Source organism: Apostichopus japonicus, chromosome 15 (assembly GCF_037975245.1).
Source record: "Apostichopus japonicus isolate 1M-3 chromosome 15, ASM3797524v1, whole genome shotgun sequence".
Classification (NCBI taxonomy): Eukaryota; Metazoa; Echinodermata; class Holothuroidea; order Aspidochirotida; family Stichopodidae; genus Apostichopus; species Apostichopus japonicus.
Window position 1 is genome coordinate 6,446,750 of NC_092575.1, and position 21,762 is coordinate 6,468,511.

Consider the following 21,762-nt stretch of genomic DNA (forward strand, 5'->3'; position numbering starts at 1 on the left):
GACGAAAAATCAAGCTTCTCACATTTCCGTCTCGTTATTTATAATTGATTCATAGGGTTCAGAAGCAAATGTTTGTCATGTTAAAAGTGAAATTCTATTCGACTTGTCACATATATATTTATCTTAAATGATGAGGTCATTTTTTATATTCAAATTATGCTGTTTATTTAAAGAATAGGGAGCTCTTTTAAATACTTTTACTGTCTAATGTATAATTCTTAGGTCACCATCCGTTCCCCGCTTCAATTTGAGAAGAATTTAAAAGTCGCGTTTTGTCGAAATTTTAACAAAATCAGTAGAGTGGGGACCTCTTTTTAATATCGTTAGTTTTAAGGTACAGCACTAATGTCCGTTTTTGTTCTCCGCATGTGTACATTCGGTGATGCGACCCTCCCCCCCCCCCTTCCCTTCATTCCGATAATGGTTGAAGGTGGACGAGCGATCTACATTGTGTGCTATTTGGACTTTTGGTTTGATAAAATAGATATTCTGTCGTTCAATTTTGCCAAATGTCGAGCCTATGATTCATCTGATCTGAAGAATCTCGCATTTTCTGATCACTTAAAACGAACACAAAAGAGACGCATTGCTTTCTGCTTGCACTGCAAATAGTAAGATTTTTACCTCATCTGTCCAAGATAATTTTAAATTAGATGTTTCCATGTCGTCCGTTAGCTCAGTGGGTTTAGCAGATGACTAAGAAGCTGATATCTAGAGTAAGTTCGAAACCTACCAAAGATAGACGAATGTGACAAAATTCTATTTTGACTTTTCCCTCCTTTTTCAGCCTCGTCTTTAAGTATTAGTTCTGAAGTTAGTTTTCTAGCTGATGTGTTGGTTAGCGCGACGGTGTAAGCGAAAGACCTTGCACTTCTAATCGAGTAAACCGTGGCTAGGGTTCGAGACAGGCTGGAGGCGTTAATACCTCCGGCTGTAGATATGGTGCTTTTTGTGGCCTAGGATCCCGTGTCATGTCTCCCTTGTTGTCGTAAACGAACCCGGGAGGATGCGAGGAGGGTCGGTCGGTCAGAGGTCGGCCAGAAGCGGACTAGGTGGCGTGCGTGAATCCTTGCCTTTGGCCAGAGGGCGAGACCCTCTCTGGGACCGGCATGTGTGCAACCCATGTCCACTGAAAACGTGGCCCAATGAGGCGTCATTCTCTTAAAAATGTACCTACGGAAGCTTACAAAAACCATCTTAATATTTAATATTCCGAAACTATATCACTAGCACCATCTTTTTTACTTCCCGCACAGAGAAAAGAAATTCTTTATCTTGCAATGATCCTGATTGGTAATATTGATTTATTTCCTAAACAGTGAAGAGTGCATATGATGACGTAAGTTTACTTTTCGCAAGTTAGAGTTCGCAAAACCGATGAAACGGCAAGCTACACACCAATGTTTAACTTCCTGAAACTTCTATTTCTTTAGATATTGTGTGACCAATGTTTTCAGACTTTGACCCGTGCTGACCTCAAATGACTTTTGACCAATACCAACAACAATTCCAACGAGTTCTAGCTAAGGGGAACCTACGTGCCAAAAATGAAATGTACCCCAGTTATCCTTCTGAAGTTAGAGAGATATTACAAGCAAGTTTGTTTCACATACACACAACCCCCTCCATATAAACACGCCATCACCATCGCATAGATTCCTTCTGAATCTGGCTGGGAATAAAACACTTTTTCATTCATGTTTTTTTTTGGGTAATTCACCAAAATAATGTGAATTGGGGAGTATTTTCTTACTGGTTCTATTGTATTCTGCAAAGTTCGTCCGCCACGGAGCCATCTTATTGTATTTGAAATTCATCACACAAAATCTGGGAAATTTTCAGAACAATGTAAGTTTGCTTTAATGATCCAACATGAAACATTGACCAATTAAGCCAATGTACTGCTTTAAGCTATGCTATTTATATTGAATCGTACCAAGAGAAAATTGAAAAGAAGTACCGTTCATAAGTAATGTAAATTGCAAAGAATAGAAACGAAAAAACAAACAATACAATTGCATGTTGTTGTTAAAGTGGCAAATTTATTTCCATTACCAGTCCATTATTACACTCGATTCATACATCTATATATCTTCCAATTGACTTTTAACACAGTAAAGCTAGAATTAAAATCAAGATGGGCTCTAAGAACGAACATCATAACAAGTAGTTGGGAAATCAGTTTATCAAAGAAAACCAACAAAACATCAAAACAAAGGATGGGAGAGAACCAGCTTCACGACAACAAAACAAAGCAAAAACAAACAATGGAAACAGAACTTACCAATAAACAAGACAATTACAGCACCACAAAATAAGAAAAGAAAACCCAAGATAGATGGTAACCAAGAAAGAACATCACTGTAAAATAAGGCAAAACGAAACAACCCAAAAAGCCAAAACAAAGGCAGATTTATGGCGGTGAAAGGTTCGAATAAACATGGCAGCAACAATGACAGGATCAAACTACTATTCACAGACCTCAAGTCTTCCCGTTGCACTAATATTGTAACGAATTTATATCCAGAGTTTGTGACATTAAAGGGTGTGAAGACCGCTGACAAAGATACGTCTGATGCCGGTAATCTGACCTAGTTTCGAATGAGGTGTAACAGAAGTGTTAGACAACACCATCGATCCGAGAAAATACACACAGCCTGCTACCGTCGGTAATTAGACACTAGTGTACAGTCAATAGTACATACAGCTACGGTCAATACCCACAACATAGTGTACATAGCAGCGATGGACAACTCAGGTCCAGCTAAACTTAACAAGGTATCACGTTTCATTACTGTCTGCATTTTGTAGCGACAAACAGAAAACTTCACTTGCAAGCATCGGAAAGTTAACTCGGTTTGGGGGCGAGTCTTCAATGCCTCTAAACGACTGATTGCACAAAACTGCCACATATGACCATGGTGCTTGCTCAGTCTGGGAGATTCCAGTTTTAGTCTCGGAAGATGGAGGCAAGATGAGGAAACAAGTATCAGCAGGCACTGAAAATACTACCAAAAAGTAGCAATTTCATGAGAAAACATTGAGGAAACTGTAACGATCATATTGAATGTGCAAAACGCGTGCTAAATGATCAACTATTTGACTCTGGTTAGAGCAACCATATATTTGCAACAACTAATTTTAATGTCAAAATAATTTCAGAAGGAGCCCTGAGTTCTCTCAGTGAATCTGCCTCAAAGTTTTGCTCTCTTATACCTTACACTCATGTTGTAAACAAAATCTGAAGCCTAGCTGTGAATTACCCAGACAAAATTCCCTACTACTAGTTCTGCGGATACGAAATACATTTTACTAGTTTATAACCATATTAAATTACATAAAGATAACCCCCCCCCCCCCAAAAAAAAATAGTATTTTACAATGCTAAACACCAAACTGTTATACAACATACGAGTACTATGTTTTTAATAATCCCTTTCTCAGGTTAATAAGTACTATGAGATATAATTGCACACCATAAATAGTCTTGAAAGAACGAGGAGAACGAGGTAAAAGCCGCCAATTTCAAGTAACAACAACAGGAAATAAGGCACAAGAACACACAAATACAAGATTACATTATATGTAACACTGATTCCATTGGCGGATCATTATCATCATCAACATATGTTAATATCTTTTACATTAGCCATAATTCGATACCAAATTCAGCCTGCTCAAACCCCCAGGAGAGATGAATTTACACAAATCCATACTTGAGCTCCTCCATGGTGTGTCCGTATGGCTATACACAATCCATAACTGCTCCAAACCATACCCAATGGCTTACATATTACATAACTTTGGTCAATGGCTTGACAGCATGGTACAAATATTCTATAACAACACTTCTATTACCGTCTGCCTGAAATGTGAACAATAACTTCCATGCAACCAGAAATACTTTCAGCAGGGGCGTATCCAGGATTTTCCAATAGGGGGGGCGCCAGGCATGAATGATCGCCGTCCTGGGGGATGGGTCTAAGGGGAGGGGTGTACAATTTTTGCTTTCAAAGAAGGACTGAAATGCAAAATGGTGTCATATGCATGGGCGGCGATCCGTACTTCCGAGTGGGGGGGGGGGGGATATGACCTTGTTGACTATCTAAGCGTATAGCGCCACCATGGTTGGCGCGAAGCGTACAAGAAAATTTTGGGATTAACAAACCCTCTAGATGGCCGGAAACGGCACTTCCCGAGGTTTCCAAGCGGCATATACCCAACTTTAAAATAGGGATGTCATGTCCGAAATATCTCATAATCAGGATCCAAAATACTTTTTTTTTAAATTTCGGGTGTTATTTTGGGAAAATTGCCCCTGTCAATCTTGTTTCAGGCGCAACGTTAGAATGTTCGAGAGCTCTGTTATATTATTCGATGAAGAAAATGGCCTCATGCAGGCTATTATAGGCCTATACACATGCAATACACAATTACACATAGTTACATTCCTAGGTACCGATTGCTAGGGCATCCAGGTGAAACGTGTATTAAGCATTACCCTGGTTACATGAGATTCTCCTGTTCGAGTGAACATGTACGTGTGTAGGCCTACTATAGGGCCTATATGAATACTATGAGGGTGCATATATGTACTATATCAATACCGTGGGCGCAATAATACATTTTGTTGTTATAGGGCCAATGAAGCCTACAGTCAACTATTTTTGCTTTATAAAGACGCTTTATTTGAAAAGATCGCACTGCGTTTATGGTAGGCGAGAAATGAAGCTAAAAAAGAGCCGTACATTAACGAAGATGCATAAATGTAGGCATGAAAATATTCTTATCCCTGGCATTTGGTGGGGGGGGGGGGGGGATATGGTGCATTACATCCCCTCCACCCATTTTCATGGGGGAATATATCCCCCTCCACCCAGGATCGCCGCCCATGGCCATATGTGATCCATTTTTCGACCTTAATAATAAGCAACATTTCCAGTAAATATGGACACAAAATGCACAATTTAGTATGGTTGGCATGTCATTTAGTGTTTATAGTGATAATACAAGCACAATTACCATCTATGTTTCTAAAACTATTATGCCACCGAACTTCGCCAGAACCTTTTTTTGGCAAACAAAAAATAAAGCATACGGGAGGGGGGGGGGGGGTTGAGCGATCACCGACATCTCACATAAAGGTCGTCATCAATTTTTTTTTTTTTTTTTTTTTTTTTTTTTGCTAAACTTTTTTTTTTTGGTGACGGCCAATAGGGGGGGCGCGCGCCTGTTGCGCCCCCCCTGGATACGCCCCTGTTCAGTGAAATTTTAATTGTTGTCTTATTTCCAGTCTCTCATATTATGTGTAGTGTATCTTGATATGATTACCCACATCCCGCTAGGACGTAGCCTGCAAAAGATACATGTGAAGGAAGTGTGTTCTTTTGCAAATGGTAGTGCACTTTCTATCGCATATATCCTACAGTTAATACAATAGTGCTGTCAATTTTATTTTTACAATCTCATGAATATTTAGGCTGATGCTTATTTCGTTCTCTGAATATTCATAAATGCAAATGGTCGGTGTTCTTTTGCATATGGAAGTGCCCTTTCTATCCGATATATCCTAACAGTTAATACAATAATGCTGTCAATATTTTGTTTACATTCTCATGTATACTTAGGCTGATGCTTATTTCGTTCTTTGCATATTCATAAGTGCTAATGGTTAGGTAAAAAACTGACTCGTGAATATTCATGAATGATTATTTTTCCATTTTCTGTGTACGTTGTATATGCTTGTTGAGTGCTACCAGGCGTGCATATGCTTTCTTTCTGTCTGAAAAACGATGATAATACTGCCTACAATGTTCAAAGAATGCCGAATAATTATCATTTGAACGTAGTGACAAAAGTTGTATATTTCTCGCTACCAATAATCACTTTTATTATTTTTTCCTTTATTTTACTACTGTGTACAGGGCTTACTCTCCTTCATGGCCTGCAGACTCCCAACTCCATAAAAACATTCTTCTCCAATGCACACCACTATTTTAATTCCAGCAAAACACAATTTTTTGGGAAAAGAACAACAACATAAAAATCAGCGAATAATCTCAGTCAATCTACTTCACTCCGAAGAATATTTTACCTTAAGTTTACTCTGAATGTAGAAACGGAATATTTGTACTACAAGTTTATATATACATGATGATATGATTTTTGACATTATTATATTTTAAACGCTTATATGACTCTGTTAATTAAACTCAGTATGGATGAGATGATGAAAGACAAAAAACCCTTGAGAAAGACGATAGCTATATCTCTCTTTTTCACTCTCTACATGGAATGACACGCCAAATAATATGAAGGAATGTTTATATATTTTAAACAAGCCTTGAGGTAGTAAAGCCTGGTGGTATGGTAATATAGATCTGTTAGTAGCACTTGTGTCGTTTATACTATTAACCAATGAAATCTTTTCCCAATCGGTTACTGTTGTCTAGGAGTCACATTTCTGTCCCACTCCGTACTTAATCATATTCAAAGTTTTGATGTAATGTGATGTTCCAGTTCACTGTAAATTGGCTTTCAGCTGTGGCTCAAAAGTAATTTGTGACAGTTAACCTATAAATGCGACTTAACAGTACCACACACTGCGCTAAGGAATTAAACACATACACAGCAATGGTCTGCATATCGAAGGCACTTCCTAATTCCCCCTCTTCCCCCCCCCCCCCAAATAAAATGAAAAAAAGCCTTTTCCAAAATGTCACTCTATTTTGTTACACAACTCGAAAGATAAATTTTCATGAATAAACATTTACATATACTTAGTATATATTTAGTTGTAGGAAATTGTATTCACGATTGCAGAATAACTAGTATAGAAATATAGATATATATATATATATATAACTTAATTTCCTAAAAATAACCACCGAAACCACTCACAAATTAAAAAAATGATATGGATAAAAAAAGAGAGAGAAAAAAATATGAAATAACCAAATCCTGATGAGAATTTTAGGAAATATATTTCATCAAAAGAATGATACGTATCCAGGCAACACCAATGAAGTTAAATTAAGTGACTTATAAGTTTCACCCACTCTTCAAAACTCCAAGCTCTCTCCATGTTGAGGTTTACCCCATTGACAAAGGCAGCTGGCGTTCCGTACACCCCTCCTGGTAAAGAGAAGCAAACGACACAGTATTATTATTATTGTTGAGATTATGATATCGGAATATGAACATTTAGTTGCACAATACAGCAAATGAGATTCATTTGTTCCAAAATCATTTTCGGACAAAAGGTAGCCGTCATTAAACTTGTGAACTATGGACTACAGTGCGATATCACAAACACTGGAACATTCAGAGAAAAATAAAAATAGGTTTAATATATTCTGAGGGTACACTGGGGATGTTACTTCTAAGGATCGAATGGTACTAAACACAAAAACAAAACTTTATGGACAGTTGATTTTTAATGTCAATCCTCTCTATAATACAGAAGTCATACTGTAAAGTTGCTTGTTTAGACATTCAAAATTATTGGAATAGTGACAGGGGCCACTGACCTTTATATTTGCTAAAACATTTACTGTTTTATTGACATGTAAGAAACTACAACAACAAGTTTTAAAACTTGTATTAGTTTCAAATTGTGCAACTACTAAAACTTTTGAAATGAAAGAGTATTTTATCAATTTCAATCTGAATGTTAAATGGCTGCTGCTCAGTTGGAATGGAATGGTAGGGATGAAAGGGATGTGGGTAGGCAGGTGGGATGGAGTAGGAAGGTGGGATGGGATAAGCAGGTGAGATGGGGTAGGAAGGTGGGATGGGAGTAGGAAGGTGGAAAGTGGTAGGCAGGTGGGATAGGGTAGACAGGTGGGATGGGGTAGACAGGTGGGATGGGGTAGGCAGTTGGGATGGGGTAGGCAGGTAGGATGGGTAGCCAGGTGGGATTGGGTAGGAAGGTGGGATGGGGTAGACAGGTGGGATGGGGTAGGCAGGTGGGATGGGGTAGGCAGGTGGGATGGGGTAGACAGGTGGGATGGGGTAGGCAGGTAGGATGGGTAGCCAGGTGGGATTGGGTAGACAGGTGGGATGGGGTAGACAGGTGGGATGGGATAGGCAGTTGGGATGGGGTAGGCAGGTAGGATGGGTAGCCAGGTGGGATTGGGTAGGCAGGTGGGATGGGGTAGGCAGGTGGGATGGGGTAGGAAGGTGGGATGGGGTAGGCAGGTGGGATGGGGTTGGGGAGGAGATGGAGTGGGGCAAGATGGTAGGTGGGAGAAGGGCTGGGAGAAGGGTTGAGGGAAAGATGGAGTAGGATGTGAAAAGGAAGGTGGTATGGGTATTGTGGGAGAACAGAACTGGGAGCAAGAGATGGGATGGTGTGGCGAATGGGATTGGATTTGAGAAGGGACCGGTAGGGAAAAGGATGGTGGAAAGATGGAGTAGGATAGTGGAGGGTGGATTGAGAGAGTGCTTTGACTTACTCGTACAGCCATATTTCCACTGGACTCTGGTATCAGTTCCAGATGCTGCTGATCTCTTAATGAAGTCATCTGCCTTCAAACCAACAGACACGGCCATGGTTCCCAAGATACTGTCAACAGAGGAAAGAGATGGTTGAAAGGTTACTTGGATGTTACTTGACACAAAGATGCAGCACCTGCTTTAAAGTATCAATATGTGTTTGCTGATGAAATTCGGAAAACAAACTTCCCGAAGCAGATTCAATGTTTCTTATTCTAAATGCACTCTGACCAGGTGGGTTTAATGGAGAAAAGGTGTTGCAATCGAAATGAAGAAATTTATTTCCCTTTGCCCTTTTGATTTTACGTAAAATCACTTTAACCGACCATATCAGCATGTTCATTACACACAATTGACCTATAATACTCGTATTGTCAAATCGTAAGTCCTATGCCTAACACAGAAGTAAACAAAACACAGAGGTTTGATTGGCCCATGATCCGTTGGGAGGGGCTTACAAATTTTGAGTGAAGTTTGTAGAATTTACGGACTCGTCAAAAATCTGGCGAATTTTTTTCAGCACAAAATGTTAAGGACTGATAACTCAATCAAAATAATGATTTTTTAATATGAAAATTGTATAGAATGGTGGTATTTTGACTGAGCTTTTAGGGCAGTAAGCTGGAAGGTCGAAGCTAAAAATTGGCAAACACACTTTGAGAATTTAAGAGGTTTACTCTGCTCCATATTTTCCTCATTCCTTTTACTGTGCTCAATATTAGCTCATCCTTTCAAAACACAGTTGCTCGGAATAATGTCAGCCAGTAGAGTATGAAGTGCATACAAGAGTTATCAGCATCAATAATATATGTTAAAAAGCATTGGAACAGAGACAGACTTGGTTTTGTAAAACACAAAACATACATTTGGGGCAGGACCGCAGGAGTCTACAAGTTGTGCCCATAAGAGAACTGAACATTTCATCATTGTTGAGTCACTAACTGCACAGCAAACTTAGATTTCAGTCTTGAGAGCATTTTTCATATTTTCAAAACCTCATTGTCACAGATTCTATTCATTTCAAATCATTCTCAGAAAAGATTTTAAAACATGTTAAATATTCATTGATTATTCGACACAGAAGTCCAAATATTGTTTTCCTAACAAAGGATTCAACTTGTCACCCTCCCAACTCTCTGCCCTGCAAACTCCACCTCTCCCAACTCTCTGCCCTGCAACTCTGCCTCTCCCATCTCTCTGCCCTGTTAACTCTGCCTCTCCCAACTCTCTGCCCTGCAAACTCCGCCTCTCCTAACTCCCTGCCCTGCAAACTCCGCCTCTCCCAACTTTCTGCCCAAGTAGAAATTAACATTCATACTGTATACTTGCCATCAATGGCTTTTCAAATCTTAAAACTGTTCATGGGGGCAGTAATGCACACTTTTTAGCCTATATAGTGAGAGACCTGTTTAACATCCAAAAACACAAAAAATTTCGTACACGGCATACTTTATACCCTCATTTTTACACAGCTACAGAGTACTTAATAAAAATGCAGAATTCTGCACAAATGCACAATCAGTCTTGTGTTTTACTGAGGATAAGGGAGTGGGTATTTAAACAGTACTTACACTCAAATGGACTGATTGTGTTAACTTATATACACAGTCTACCAGATTCTCTATTAAGATTCATTGTTACTGTATTATGTCAACCACCATACAATGCCAGACATTGAAAATGGAACAACAAAGATTTCCATCAAACCAATTGATGTGCACTAGCACAATAAAGTGGCTTTTGCACAGTAGGTGGGACGATACTGCATGTGTACAGTTGGCAGTGCATATATAGTATATACTGTAGGCCACTATATACTGTATACTAAAAACACACATTGTGTGAATGAACTAACTATAAGCTACTACATGTATGTAATTAGGCACTGTACAGTAACCTTGAGTTCATTGATAATTCATTGATGTAGGAGTGTTAGCTCAGTGGTTAACGCCGGTGCCTTTCAATCATAAGGTCCTGAGTCTGAGTCACTCCAAGATTAATGTATGTCGTCCAGTTACAGAGTTGTTGACAATTAACAATTCATAATCATGGACGTTAAATATGAATGTAAGAGACTGACTTCGGTCAGCTTGCGGCTTTGGTAAGCCAATGAGGCTTCTTCGCGAGTTCCTGCTTGCAGGAGGATCTAAACACATACAAACATATTTAAGATTAAGATTACACATGTATGTATGTATGTAGTCTTGGCCAAGTCGTTTGTAATACTCTTTATCTTGTGTGCAAATTGTACATGCCTCAGAGTCCATTTCTGCCTACCACGAATGTCCTCGCCCACTGTATTTTAAATGCACAAGGATCTGTCCGATAAAAACATCTTGGACATTTCTCCAAAAAGGGACGTGAACTTATGCAAACCACAAAATCTTTATTCATAATATTATTATTACGAAATTGAGTGTCATGTGAGATCATGTTTCTTCCACAGCAATTAGCGACTGTCCCCAGTGTACAAACCAATCTAAGGCAAAGTGATTGTTCATCGCGGGAGGCAGGGCTTGAATAAACATTTTTGGGGAAGTCGGCCCAATTGGCAAACCTGATTGGCTTCTTCGCTTTTTCCGAAGCAAATCTTCCAAAATCAAAGGAAAACAAAAGATACTGTAGCTTGGGAGAAATGTGCAAGACCCTAGTATCAATCAAAAGCGTTACCAGGGAGTTCTCTAGGCATTACAGCAGATAGATAGGGGGAAATAGCTGTGTAAAAAAGAAAGGTACACTAGGCTGTTCATACTAGGGTCTTAACAAGACTAGTATGTATGCAGCTGGACATTTCAAAAGCTACTCAGTCCTTTAATTCACAGTCAACTAACACAGTTATCTTCTTCTCAATAAAATTGGAATAATTTACGTGATAATTAACCATAATTAAGAGTTCAAAGTTAATCAAAGTATTGAGGCATTGTTCCCATTTCTGAAACGTTTTTGGAATCATGTAGGTTTTGTTATACAATGCAAAAGCTACCTACTGTACTTTATGTGTTAATTAGAAAACTTCACTTGACAATGAGTAAAAATTGCCAACTAGGTTAAAGTACTCTGTAAGTCTTCAATACCTTGATGACTCTCAGACAATCTTCCTTCTAAAACTGATTTATTATTTACTAAAACTAGTTGAACACAGTGTAAAATAAACAGTGTGTTGGATATTGAAAGGAAACCTTATGGTCAGAGGGAAGAATAAATGGCAGAACTACAAGAAACAATGTTGTACACAAACAAATAGTTTGTAGCTAATAGTTCCATATATGTCCATGGTTAGTTTGCCTAATAGTGAGTTGAACAGGCATGGTGTTATGTACTTTGTTTGCCTTGATCTCAGGTCACCTTGGTCCGTGTGTGTTCACACTCTGGAACTGATATCCCCCAGAACAGGGGACCAACATGTCGCGGTCTGACCCTGAGAAGGATAGCATTTACATTAGGATGTTGATCTCGAGCAGGGGATATGATTCGGTCGGATCCCCTCTGTGTGTTTTCTAATGTCAACAAGGCTTTCAGATGAAGTGTTATATCAATGTAGACAATAGCATACTGAACATGTGGTTCAATATCATGCCATTTCTTTGATATTTTGCCAAGTGCTAATTCCAATAACACAAATATGTATGCTAGTTGACACTGAAGTATGCAATGTTTGCATACCACTACATTTATGCTAATGAAGCAACCACAAAACTACCTAATATCTGTGTTAATGACTAAATGGGTTTATTAAATTCAGAGGTACTGTAGTGATAAACATGTTAAAATACATTGTTTATCTAAACAAAAATAATGTGACGGACGTACGCGTGACGGACGTACGTGATGGACGTACGAAAATACGTACGTCTGTCACAGCATTTTCTGAAAAAATAAAATTCTAGGAATTAAAGGCACATTATGTAGTTATTGAGTGTTCAAAATGTGCATTGAATTGTAGATGTCTTGAAATCTGGGTACCTCCTTCTGTATGAAATTTTAAAGAATGTGATTTTTCTGTGACGGACGTACACATGACAATTTACATTTGTACAAAAAGTTATTCTCAGAAAACTGAAAATCCCTGCAACTTTATCTGTTTGTCAACTGAATCTATATATTATATCACTTCAGCAAATCCAAGAATATTTATTCCTCTGAATATACACAGGCAAAAATAGGCATTTTGTTTTTGGGTAATTTTTGTGAAGCAAATTTGAGATTTTTTTGGTTGACTATCTGCCTGAAAACAATGTGTTCTGTGAAAATTAGCTAAATATTATGAAACTTCAGAGTTTTAGCTTTCATCTGATACCCTATATGTAATGATTCAACGTTTTTTAAGTTTTGGTGAAAAGGTTTACTAGTTTACGGAACTGCCCATATGCAAAGTCACCCGTTACAAAAAGAGATGTGAAAATTATCACCTGTTGAGCAGTGAATGAGAGGCAAATATATGATGAAACCTGCACTTTTTGTTTAATCCTTGAGTTACCGAGAGGGATTTATCAGCTTGTAAAATACATAAGCAGACGTATGCACAGCTGTTATCAATTTGCACAAAAGAGGATTATTGAGATAATATTGATGGAAATCATTTGGTTAGTACTATTTCCTTGTTTATTCAGCATTTGCCTTACCGAAATAACTGTCGCCAAATCATGTATCATCTTTCACGATACAATAAAACCCTGTGAGTGTACGTAACTGTACATACCATCAAGTTTCTGGATTTTACAGATCGGATATCCAAGTTGGGGAATTCCCATTAAACTATCATATAACTATGCATATAAAGCACTGTACAATTGTGTGGCAATGCCACTGAGTACAACAGTTTCTCTATACATACGATAAGTGTATTGTACTTGTTATTCAATACAATGTGCTTTGTCATGGTGTTAGTTTCACAGAGCAAATTCTACTCAGGATTTAACATGGCTAACCACAGACCTTAATTGAATAAATTTTTATATTTAATGTAAGAATAAAAATAATAATCATTAATCATAATTTTTATGATGCTTAAGCGACCACAAATGTGGGAGAAACCCGCCAGCTGGGCTTATGGATTACAACTTACACGTCGGGTGGCTTCCAATTCAACATTTTTAACTCAAATTTGGAAGTTTTTGAATTTAGAAAGTCATTTCAGATGGGAATACCGTACAGTAGATTGCTCTTGGATAAAAAAAACCTTGCGATTGCTAAGCCTCATTGCTTCAAATGCCACCGCCTTTATCCAATTGGCCAGAGCACTGGAACATATAACACAGTTAAGACCACAAATTTTGGAACATGGGAAATTGCTGTACATTCTAATCTCACATACTGCAGAATGGCTAGTACTGGCTTACAGTACATACTTACTCATATATTTTGTCATCCCCCAGATTGGCAGTAAGACTGTTGTATAGACTACTTTGTTGATCAAATACCGTATTGATCCAGTCGTACGTCAAGTTTTTGTTGAAAGAGTCAATCCCAAATGTGCCCTGAAACAGAAAAATAAAATAAATATTGGAAATAAATACACCTGCAGTAAATAGTACATGTCTGAAATGGCCCTGACAAAGATCAAACTTGAAAATATCTAATTTATCGCCACTACAGTAAATGTTGCCTCATTTTGCAACTTTCTCTTAGCCCTGTAATTATTTCATTTACTCTTTTTTTTTCTGTCTGTTACATTTAAGCTTTTGTGGCGTTCCATACATGTATTTGTTTACATCTCACTCTCGCAAGATCCTTAGTACGACGTATGTCAAGTCAATACACCACAGTTTCTGTTTTACATCATATCCCTTTGTGTTTGTTATTATTATCTAAAATCATTAACAAGAACATATCATGGTGACCCTGCGACGTGATTCTCATCGCGAAATCGTCGAATACGTGGAACATTGTGGCTAAATCGCCGAATGAAACCAGCGATCGTTGCACGTGAATACCGGAACTGAACACTGGTAACGTACGATAGGCTGCTGTGTTTAGGTGTGAGTATAAGCTTTACTCCGTTGTACTGTATCATAGCCTTTGCTCAAAACATGGCATATTCAATTCCGCCACCGTCACCGATGGTTTGCGCGGGGAACCTGGAAACAAACTGGACTGCGTTTAAAGAAGCCTGGCTGGATTATAGGATAGCTGTTGGCCTAGACCAGAAAGAACAAGCTGTCCAGGTAGCCACACTCAAAACTATAATGGGCATGGAATGCCGAAAGCGCCTAAAATCACTAACATTAACAGACGCAGAAAGCAAAAGCCATGATAGCATAATCAAGAAACTTGATGAACACTTTAAGCCAGCACGGAATGTCTTATATGACAGGCATAAGTTTTTCCTATCATCTCAACAACAGGAGGAGACAGTCGACCAATATTACATGCGCCTGACGCAATTAGCAGAATACTGTAAGTTCGGCGACATAGAACAAGAGATGATTAGGGATAAACTAGTCATTGGGTGCACAGACGCAGCAGCGAAGGCAAGACTTTTCCGACTCAAAGAGTCAGACGCAACACTAAAAACAGCACTAGAAAGTTTGCGTATAAGCGAAGCGACCAATTCACAACTCAAATCAATGAGCGGAAAACAACAGAGCCTGGTTGCCGATACCGAAACAGTAAATACAAAACGTTACAATCCTAGGCAAGCGCAATATCAGCACAACCGCGAAACAAGTGCTGGACCAAATAGAGAATGTGGCAACTGCGGGTTAGTTCATAAATCGAAGCAGTGCCCAGCGTTCGGCCAAACTTGCAATAACTGTGGCAAGCGGAACCACTGGCGGAAGAAATGCCGGTCGAAACCGAGTGTAAACCGCGCGGCAAACAAACAAGCACATGAAATCTATGCTAACGCCGGAGACGTCGACTCGGACAATCCGGACAGTTATGGGTTTGACCTAGAAACCATCGAAACTGTGAACCAGCATAACACGGAAGGAGTGAAATACGCGGTTGCCAGGGTGAAAACCCAGCAGCACAAGAGTTTGCGCCTCAAAGCAAAAGTGGACACAGGTGCAAAAGCGAACATCCTCAATTTCGATACCTATCGGGCACTTTTCGGGCCACAGCACACCCTTAAGCCATCACCAGTCCGATTAAGCGGCTACGGGAATAAACCAATCACAAATCTTGGAAGCGCAACTGCGATTAGCGTCCAGCATGGAAAAAAACGTGCTGACAGCGTTAGTTTCTACGTGACAGAATCAGGTAACAACCTGTTCGGTTTGGATCTATGCAAAGAGCTTGGCATTGTTCGGTTTACATGTGATGAGCGACAACAATGCTGCGCCTCCTACGACATTCATGAAGCATGCATGCACGGTCGGAAGGAAGACATCATTAAGGAAAACGAGGATGTCTTCACCGGAATAGGCAAAATTGCTAGCGAATATCACATCGAGCTAACAAGCAATGCAGAACCAGTGGTGAAACCAGCTCGACGAACACCAGATGCGCTTAAACAACCGCTACGTGAAGAGTTAGACCGGTTACTCGATCTGGGCATACTTCGCGAGGTGCGGGAACCAACTGACTGGGTCAATGACATTGTTCTAGTGACCAAGCCCAACGGTTCACTGAGACTGTGCCTTGATCCTCGCGAGCTAAACAAGTTCATCAAGCGCCCACACTACTACGCAAAAACCCTAGACGACATCTTACCAGAACTACGAAACACAAAGATCTTCTCAACGCTTGACCTACGCAGTGGGTATTGGAACATCCCACTGGACACATCATCGCAAACACTCACCACGTTCAGTACCATCTATGGGCGTTTTTGTTTTACACGGCTACCATTCGGGCTAATCTCATCTCAAGACATCTTCCAGCAAGACCTAGATGGTATCCTAGGAGGAATCGCCAACGTCTTCTGCATCAAAGATGACATACTGATTGCTGCTGAAACCCAAGAGCAGCATGACATAGCGCTTCAGAAGGTATTCCAAGCCTGTAGGCAAAACAACATCAGGCTAAACTCCGACAAGTGCTACTTCAACCAGGTCAAAGTGAAATTATTTGGTCACATCCTAAGCGCCGATGGGATAGCACCTGACCCTGCAAAAGTGTCTGCAATCAGGAACCTCAAAGCGCCATCTACCAAGCAAGAGCTACAATCGCTTCTCGGGCTCGTTCAGTACCTTGCAAAGTTCGCAAAAATGAGCCAGCTAACGGAGCCCCTCAGAAAGCTCCTTCAGAACGACGCCGCATTTGTCTGGACAGAAAACCACGATGCAGCGCTGGATAAGATCAAGTATACAATCACAAAAGCACCTGTTCTTGCCTACTTCGACGCGAGCAAGCCTATCGAAATACAATGCGATGCATCTATGAAAGGATTAGGAGCAGTTCTGGTGCAGGACGGGAGACCGGTACACTTCGCATCAAAAGCCCTCACCAGAGCTGAAGCTAACTACAGCAACATCGAGCGAGAGACATTAGCTGCAGTATGGGCAACCAACTATTTTAAGTACTATGTTTTCGGCCGCAAATTCATCATCTGCTCTGACCATAAACCGCTGGAGGATATCGCGAAAAAAGACATCAGCAAAATGCCAAGCCGTCTGCAGAGACTGATGCTGCAGCTGCAAGGATACAATTACGCCATCAAGTACGTATCTGCGCAGAACGTCCCCATGGCTGACTGTCTTTCGAGATGTATAGCAACAGACCGCGAGCCCAAACCGATCCCTCACATAGACGTACATGTTCATGAGATAACTAACATGAAACCGTTCATTATCGACAGAATCCGGGCAGCCACTGCATCTGACAGTAACTTGCAATCTCTGAAAGGCCACATCATGAAAGGATGGCCTTCAGAAAAAAACCGCTGCAATGAAATAACTTTCGCGTATTGGCAGCACCGTCACGAGTTGGCAATACATGATGGGTTGATTTTGAAAGGATCCAGGATCTTGATCCCCGACACAATGAGACCCAAGATCCTAAGCGTTCTACACCAGCAGCACCAGGGCATCGAGAAGACTCGACTGCGTGCCAGACAATCGGTGTACTGGCCAGGTCTAAACAATGATATTGAGCGCATGGTTCAATCTTGTGTCCCATGCCAAACACATCAGCGAAGCCAATCCAAGCTGCCAGTGAAACCCATACAAACCTCGCAAGCAATGGAGATCATCGGTATCGATCTGTTCGAATACGGGAGCCAGCAGTTTCTCCTAGCAGTCGACTACTTCACCGGATTCGTCTGGGCAGACCCTCTGCCAAACACGCGAAGCGAAGCAGTCCTCGACAGGCTGGACTCCATCGTCACCGACTTCGGCCGTCCAGCCAAACTGATCTCGGACAATGGTCCTCAACTCACCAGCGAGGCCATGAAAGAGTTTTGCCAGGAACGTGGAATCGCCCACGAAACTAGTGCACCTCACCACCAACAGGCCAACGGGCGAGCCGAAAGGAACATCCAAACCATCAAGAACATGTTGAAGAAGGCAGATAGTGGAAGCAGTAAAGCTTCTCTCAGAGATATCCTTACAAACTTGAGGGACACCCCCATATCCTCTGAAATCCCCTCTCCCTACACCCTCATGTTCAAACGTAAGGTAAATGCTCACCTGCCTGTTGTTCAGTTTTCCACGAGTGAGAGAGAAGAGAGTATTGTGGAAAGGAAGCAAAAGCACACTGAATCCTATGCCACCCATCATCGGGAACCACCCAACCTTAACCTTCAATCAGAGTGTTGGTTCAAAAAATCACCAGAATCCATCTGGCAAGAGGCAAAAGTTGTCAGCACACAGTCTGACAGGAAGTACACTGTACAGACCCCTGACGGGGCACAGTATCAGCGTGACCGTAGGCACATCAGACCATTGCCCACTTCAGTTTCAAATGGTCTTGATGATGGGAAACTCCCAACCCCCTCGGAGAGCCACGAGGAGGACCCCTTTCCAACCCCGGCTACTAGTGTTGCCAACACCCGCCCGGTTAGAAACCGGACGCCCCCCTCTCGGTACAAAGATTATGTGATGGAATGATGGCTCATGCAAGGTTTCTTGTGCTGTTGTTTCTTGCCATGTATATATATATATTTTATCACTACACCTGTATGTTAGCATTAGAGTTAAGCTTTGGGAGAGAACATTTCTGGTATACATGTCATTTGTTTTGTTTTCCTTTTGTTTTCAGTTCTACCTGATATATATATGGACATTTCATCTTTATGGACATTCAAGTATATTTGTATACTTAAGAAGGGGGATGTTACATTTAAGCTTTTGTGGCGTTCCATACATGTATTTGTTTACATCTCACTCTCGCAAGATCCTTAGTATGACGTATGTCAAGTCAATACACCACAGTTTCTGTTTTACATCATATCCCTTTGTGTTTGTTATTATTATCTAAAATCATTAACAAGAACATATCACTGTCAGGGATGGGGAGGGAGAAATATGGTTAAAAGCAGCCTATAAGAAGTTTGATGCAATAATGCTTTTTTGTTTAATAAGTTCTACGGCAACCACAACATGATAATTTATGATTTCTGTTGTAGCTTGAGAACGTTCATGAATTTGTGTTTGTTTGATAACCAGCATATTTAAACTTTAAAAGCGTATAATCCAATAAAGACAACAACTGTCAATAGAATGATCAAATACAGCTAGACTCAAACGGATACTGGGATAACACAAATTGCAAAATTATTTTCAGGGGTGTTGAGCCCTTGAGAATACTAATAATGCCACCAGTTCCCATTTGTGCACTCATCATATTTCCCTACATGAAACTGATAGGACATTATTCTTTATCCTTCATTTGCCAGGCCACTTTCATATTATACTGGGCCCTCCAAATGACCCAAGCCAAGCACCCATGCGCATTCCCTCAATTCTCATCAGGCAAGTTGAGGAAAGAGGGTAGGCCTATTAGTGGTAGCTCTCACACAAGGCCCTTGAAACTGAGGCTCTCTTAACAATGCTGGCCTGATATATGACTGCCCGTATTCGAGCAGAACTGTCTGGCTAGAACTTAGAGGGGATCAAACACGGCGAGGATGAAGGCCTAGCCTAATAATAATTAATTAAGTTAGTACTAGGCCTAACTTTCATTCAATGAAGGTTTACATTGCATACAATACCTGACAAGTTAGAAAACTTGCACGGTGGTAAGGAAGAGGGAACATATATGTCTTCAAGTGAACGTCATTTCCGTAATAATCAGCGACTTGCTTCACCACTGGATATGCGGCTTTTGAATCAGGGCAGGTTAAATCTAAAAACAGATCTATTTCAACTTTTACGTTTCCACATTCTGCTTTGTATGGGAACCCTTGAGGTCTTCGAGGAACCGAAGGCTGAGAATAACAAACCTCTAGAAATCCAACACAGAACACAAACAACAAAACGGACCTCATTTCGGAGCAATTTGGGTTGCTATCAGTGGGTCTTTAAATGCTACAACTTCGTGTCCTAGTAACTTGTAATTTTAGCCACCTGTTACAGACGTCGAAACTGCAAAGGATATAATTTAGCTGGCTAAAAAGAGACTGACGTCGTCACTTCGGACACTTTTGGTCCGGTCGCACTTGCTATTAACTCAATGAACCAGTCGTTATGATGTAGGGTTTTTTTTGTATATACTGATTACTGTGCTCACGTAAGTGCAAATTTGATACATTTTGACTTTTATTAAGCACACTCGATGCGACCAGAAAAGGATCAGCTAAACTGGCTAAATGGAATCAATCGGCCAAAGCAATTTAGATGTTGATGATCAGGTTTGAATATTTTCTTCAGTCACCGTGACATTTGAACCAAGTGATGTCAGTGGGGTGTGGGGGGGGGATCACGAAGGGCGGGGTGGGCATAACCATGGCTGGAACATTGTAGATTCTGTATAATGTATCCCAGAGTTATAGTACGGATTACATTCTCTGAAGACCACATATCCTCCTCCCGTTCATTTATCCTCTAACATTCTCCTCCCGCACCAAGGCTCATATCATAATTCTATTCCAGGTACTTTATGAGTTTCACCCCCTTCCCTTCCCTTCCCTTCCGTTACCTTACCCTACCCACCGCCACCCACCAAACTCTATTCAATTCGACCACTTGAATCTCTTCCTGTAGCAGCTAGAAAAATTCTTTAAAATGGGCAAATACTTGATCTCTCGCGGTTGAATCCGCTTATCTTAACTGGGACGGAGTGCACGTACAAAACAATAAAGACAAAAACAGTTCAACTACACATATATTTTTAATTTATTTTTGGAGACTAATACATTACAAGACAAAACTGACAATTCGTTAAAAATGGTCCTTGAAAGAAAAAAGATTTTTTAAAATTTTTTTATATATTTTTTATAATTTTTTTTTTTCATTTTATATATATATTTTTATAGTTTTCTCTTCTTTTCATCAATAAGGACAGCCTGATTTCTTTGACCGACGGTTTTTCTTTTTACGCTTTTTAGGTTGTTTGGCCCGGTTCGCTTGCTCGGCCTTTTTCTTTCCTTCGATCTCATCAGCAAGTCTACAGGCCCTCTCCCATCTGAGCTGATAATCTGGTGTAGCTTCCTTCACCAGTAAGGTCCTGAAGCAGACAAGACACGAACTTCATATAAGTATCGTCACACAATAAGGGAAGGAAATAATACATACTGTAAGCTAACTATAATTCCATTTCGATTATTCAAAATTCAAAGACAGTATACTGAGCGAATAGAAAGTTAATGAATTGAAGGTAATCTACATAAGGTCCGTAGAAGTGTATAACATATTGAACCGAGTCCATTTTTGAAATCTTTTCTCCATTTTCTGTGAGGAAGCGGAGCAAACGTTTTCCACGATCATGGTTTAATAGAATATTAGACGTCAAACCACTTACGTGTACTCAGACAAGGTTTCATCGAAGGTTGACTTGAAGCCAAAGTCAGCCTCGTTTGTAGCAAACATATCGTTGACGTCCCAGCCTTCACCCTGCTGATAGACAAATTCCATAAACTTTTAGAGAAATATTTTAATTGCAAAGTATGAATGGATCAGTTCGCAAAGATCATTATAACTATCCATGAATTCAACTGTATTCATAACTATTCAAAACGTCATAATTTTTATCTGCAATATGAAAGAGGCAAAAAATAGAAGAAAAATGATAAAAAATAATCATAGTATTGAAAATATGAAATGTATTCATAACCATCCACTGCTTCACCACTATGACAAGAAGAAAACAAAGTTCCCTTATATTTTCTAGGTAATTAATTTAATAGATTCGGGCCACCTCTAATCATCATAAAAAATATGTACAAGT

At 40.0% G+C, this 21,762-nt stretch overlaps 3 protein-coding genes across 13 annotated transcripts in view; 1 reads left to right on the top strand and 2 right to left on the bottom strand.

Annotated features, from left to right (window-relative positions):
* Positions 1-21,762, bottom strand: part of LOC139981584 (uncharacterized) — a 171,879-nt gene that overhangs the window by 87,177 nt on the left and 62,940 nt on the right. The window lies entirely within an intron of this gene.
* The window catches only part of LOC139981588 (uncharacterized), a 107,297-nt gene that overhangs the window by 55,343 nt on the left and 30,192 nt on the right, over positions 1-21,762 (top strand). The window lies entirely within an intron of this gene.
* On the bottom strand, positions 2,023-20,108 carry LOC139980905 (uncharacterized). The gene is made up of 4 exons (XM_071992938.1): positions 19,589-20,108; positions 13,849-13,973; positions 8,457-8,566; positions 2,023-7,134 (listed from the first exon to the last, which is right to left on the bottom strand). The coding sequence occupies exons 1-4, from the start codon at positions 19,862-19,864 to the stop codon at positions 7,028-7,030; spliced, it is 618 nt and encodes a 205-aa protein (XP_071849039.1). The 5' UTR covers positions 19,865-20,108; the 3' UTR covers positions 2,023-7,027.

Coding starts and splice junctions, on each gene's coding strand:
- LOC139980905 (XM_071992938.1), bottom strand. CDS start 19,864: ATGAGGTCCGTTTTGTTGTTTGTGTTCTGTGTTGGATTTCTAGAGGTT. Junction 13,974..19,588: donor CAAGTTTTCTAACTTGTCAG/GTATTGTATGCA, acceptor TTTCTGTTTCAG/GGCACATTTGGGATTGACTC. Junction 7,135..8,456: donor GTGGAAATATGGCTGTACGA/GTAAGTCAAAGC, acceptor TCTCTTTACCAG/GAGGGGTGTACGGAACGCCA.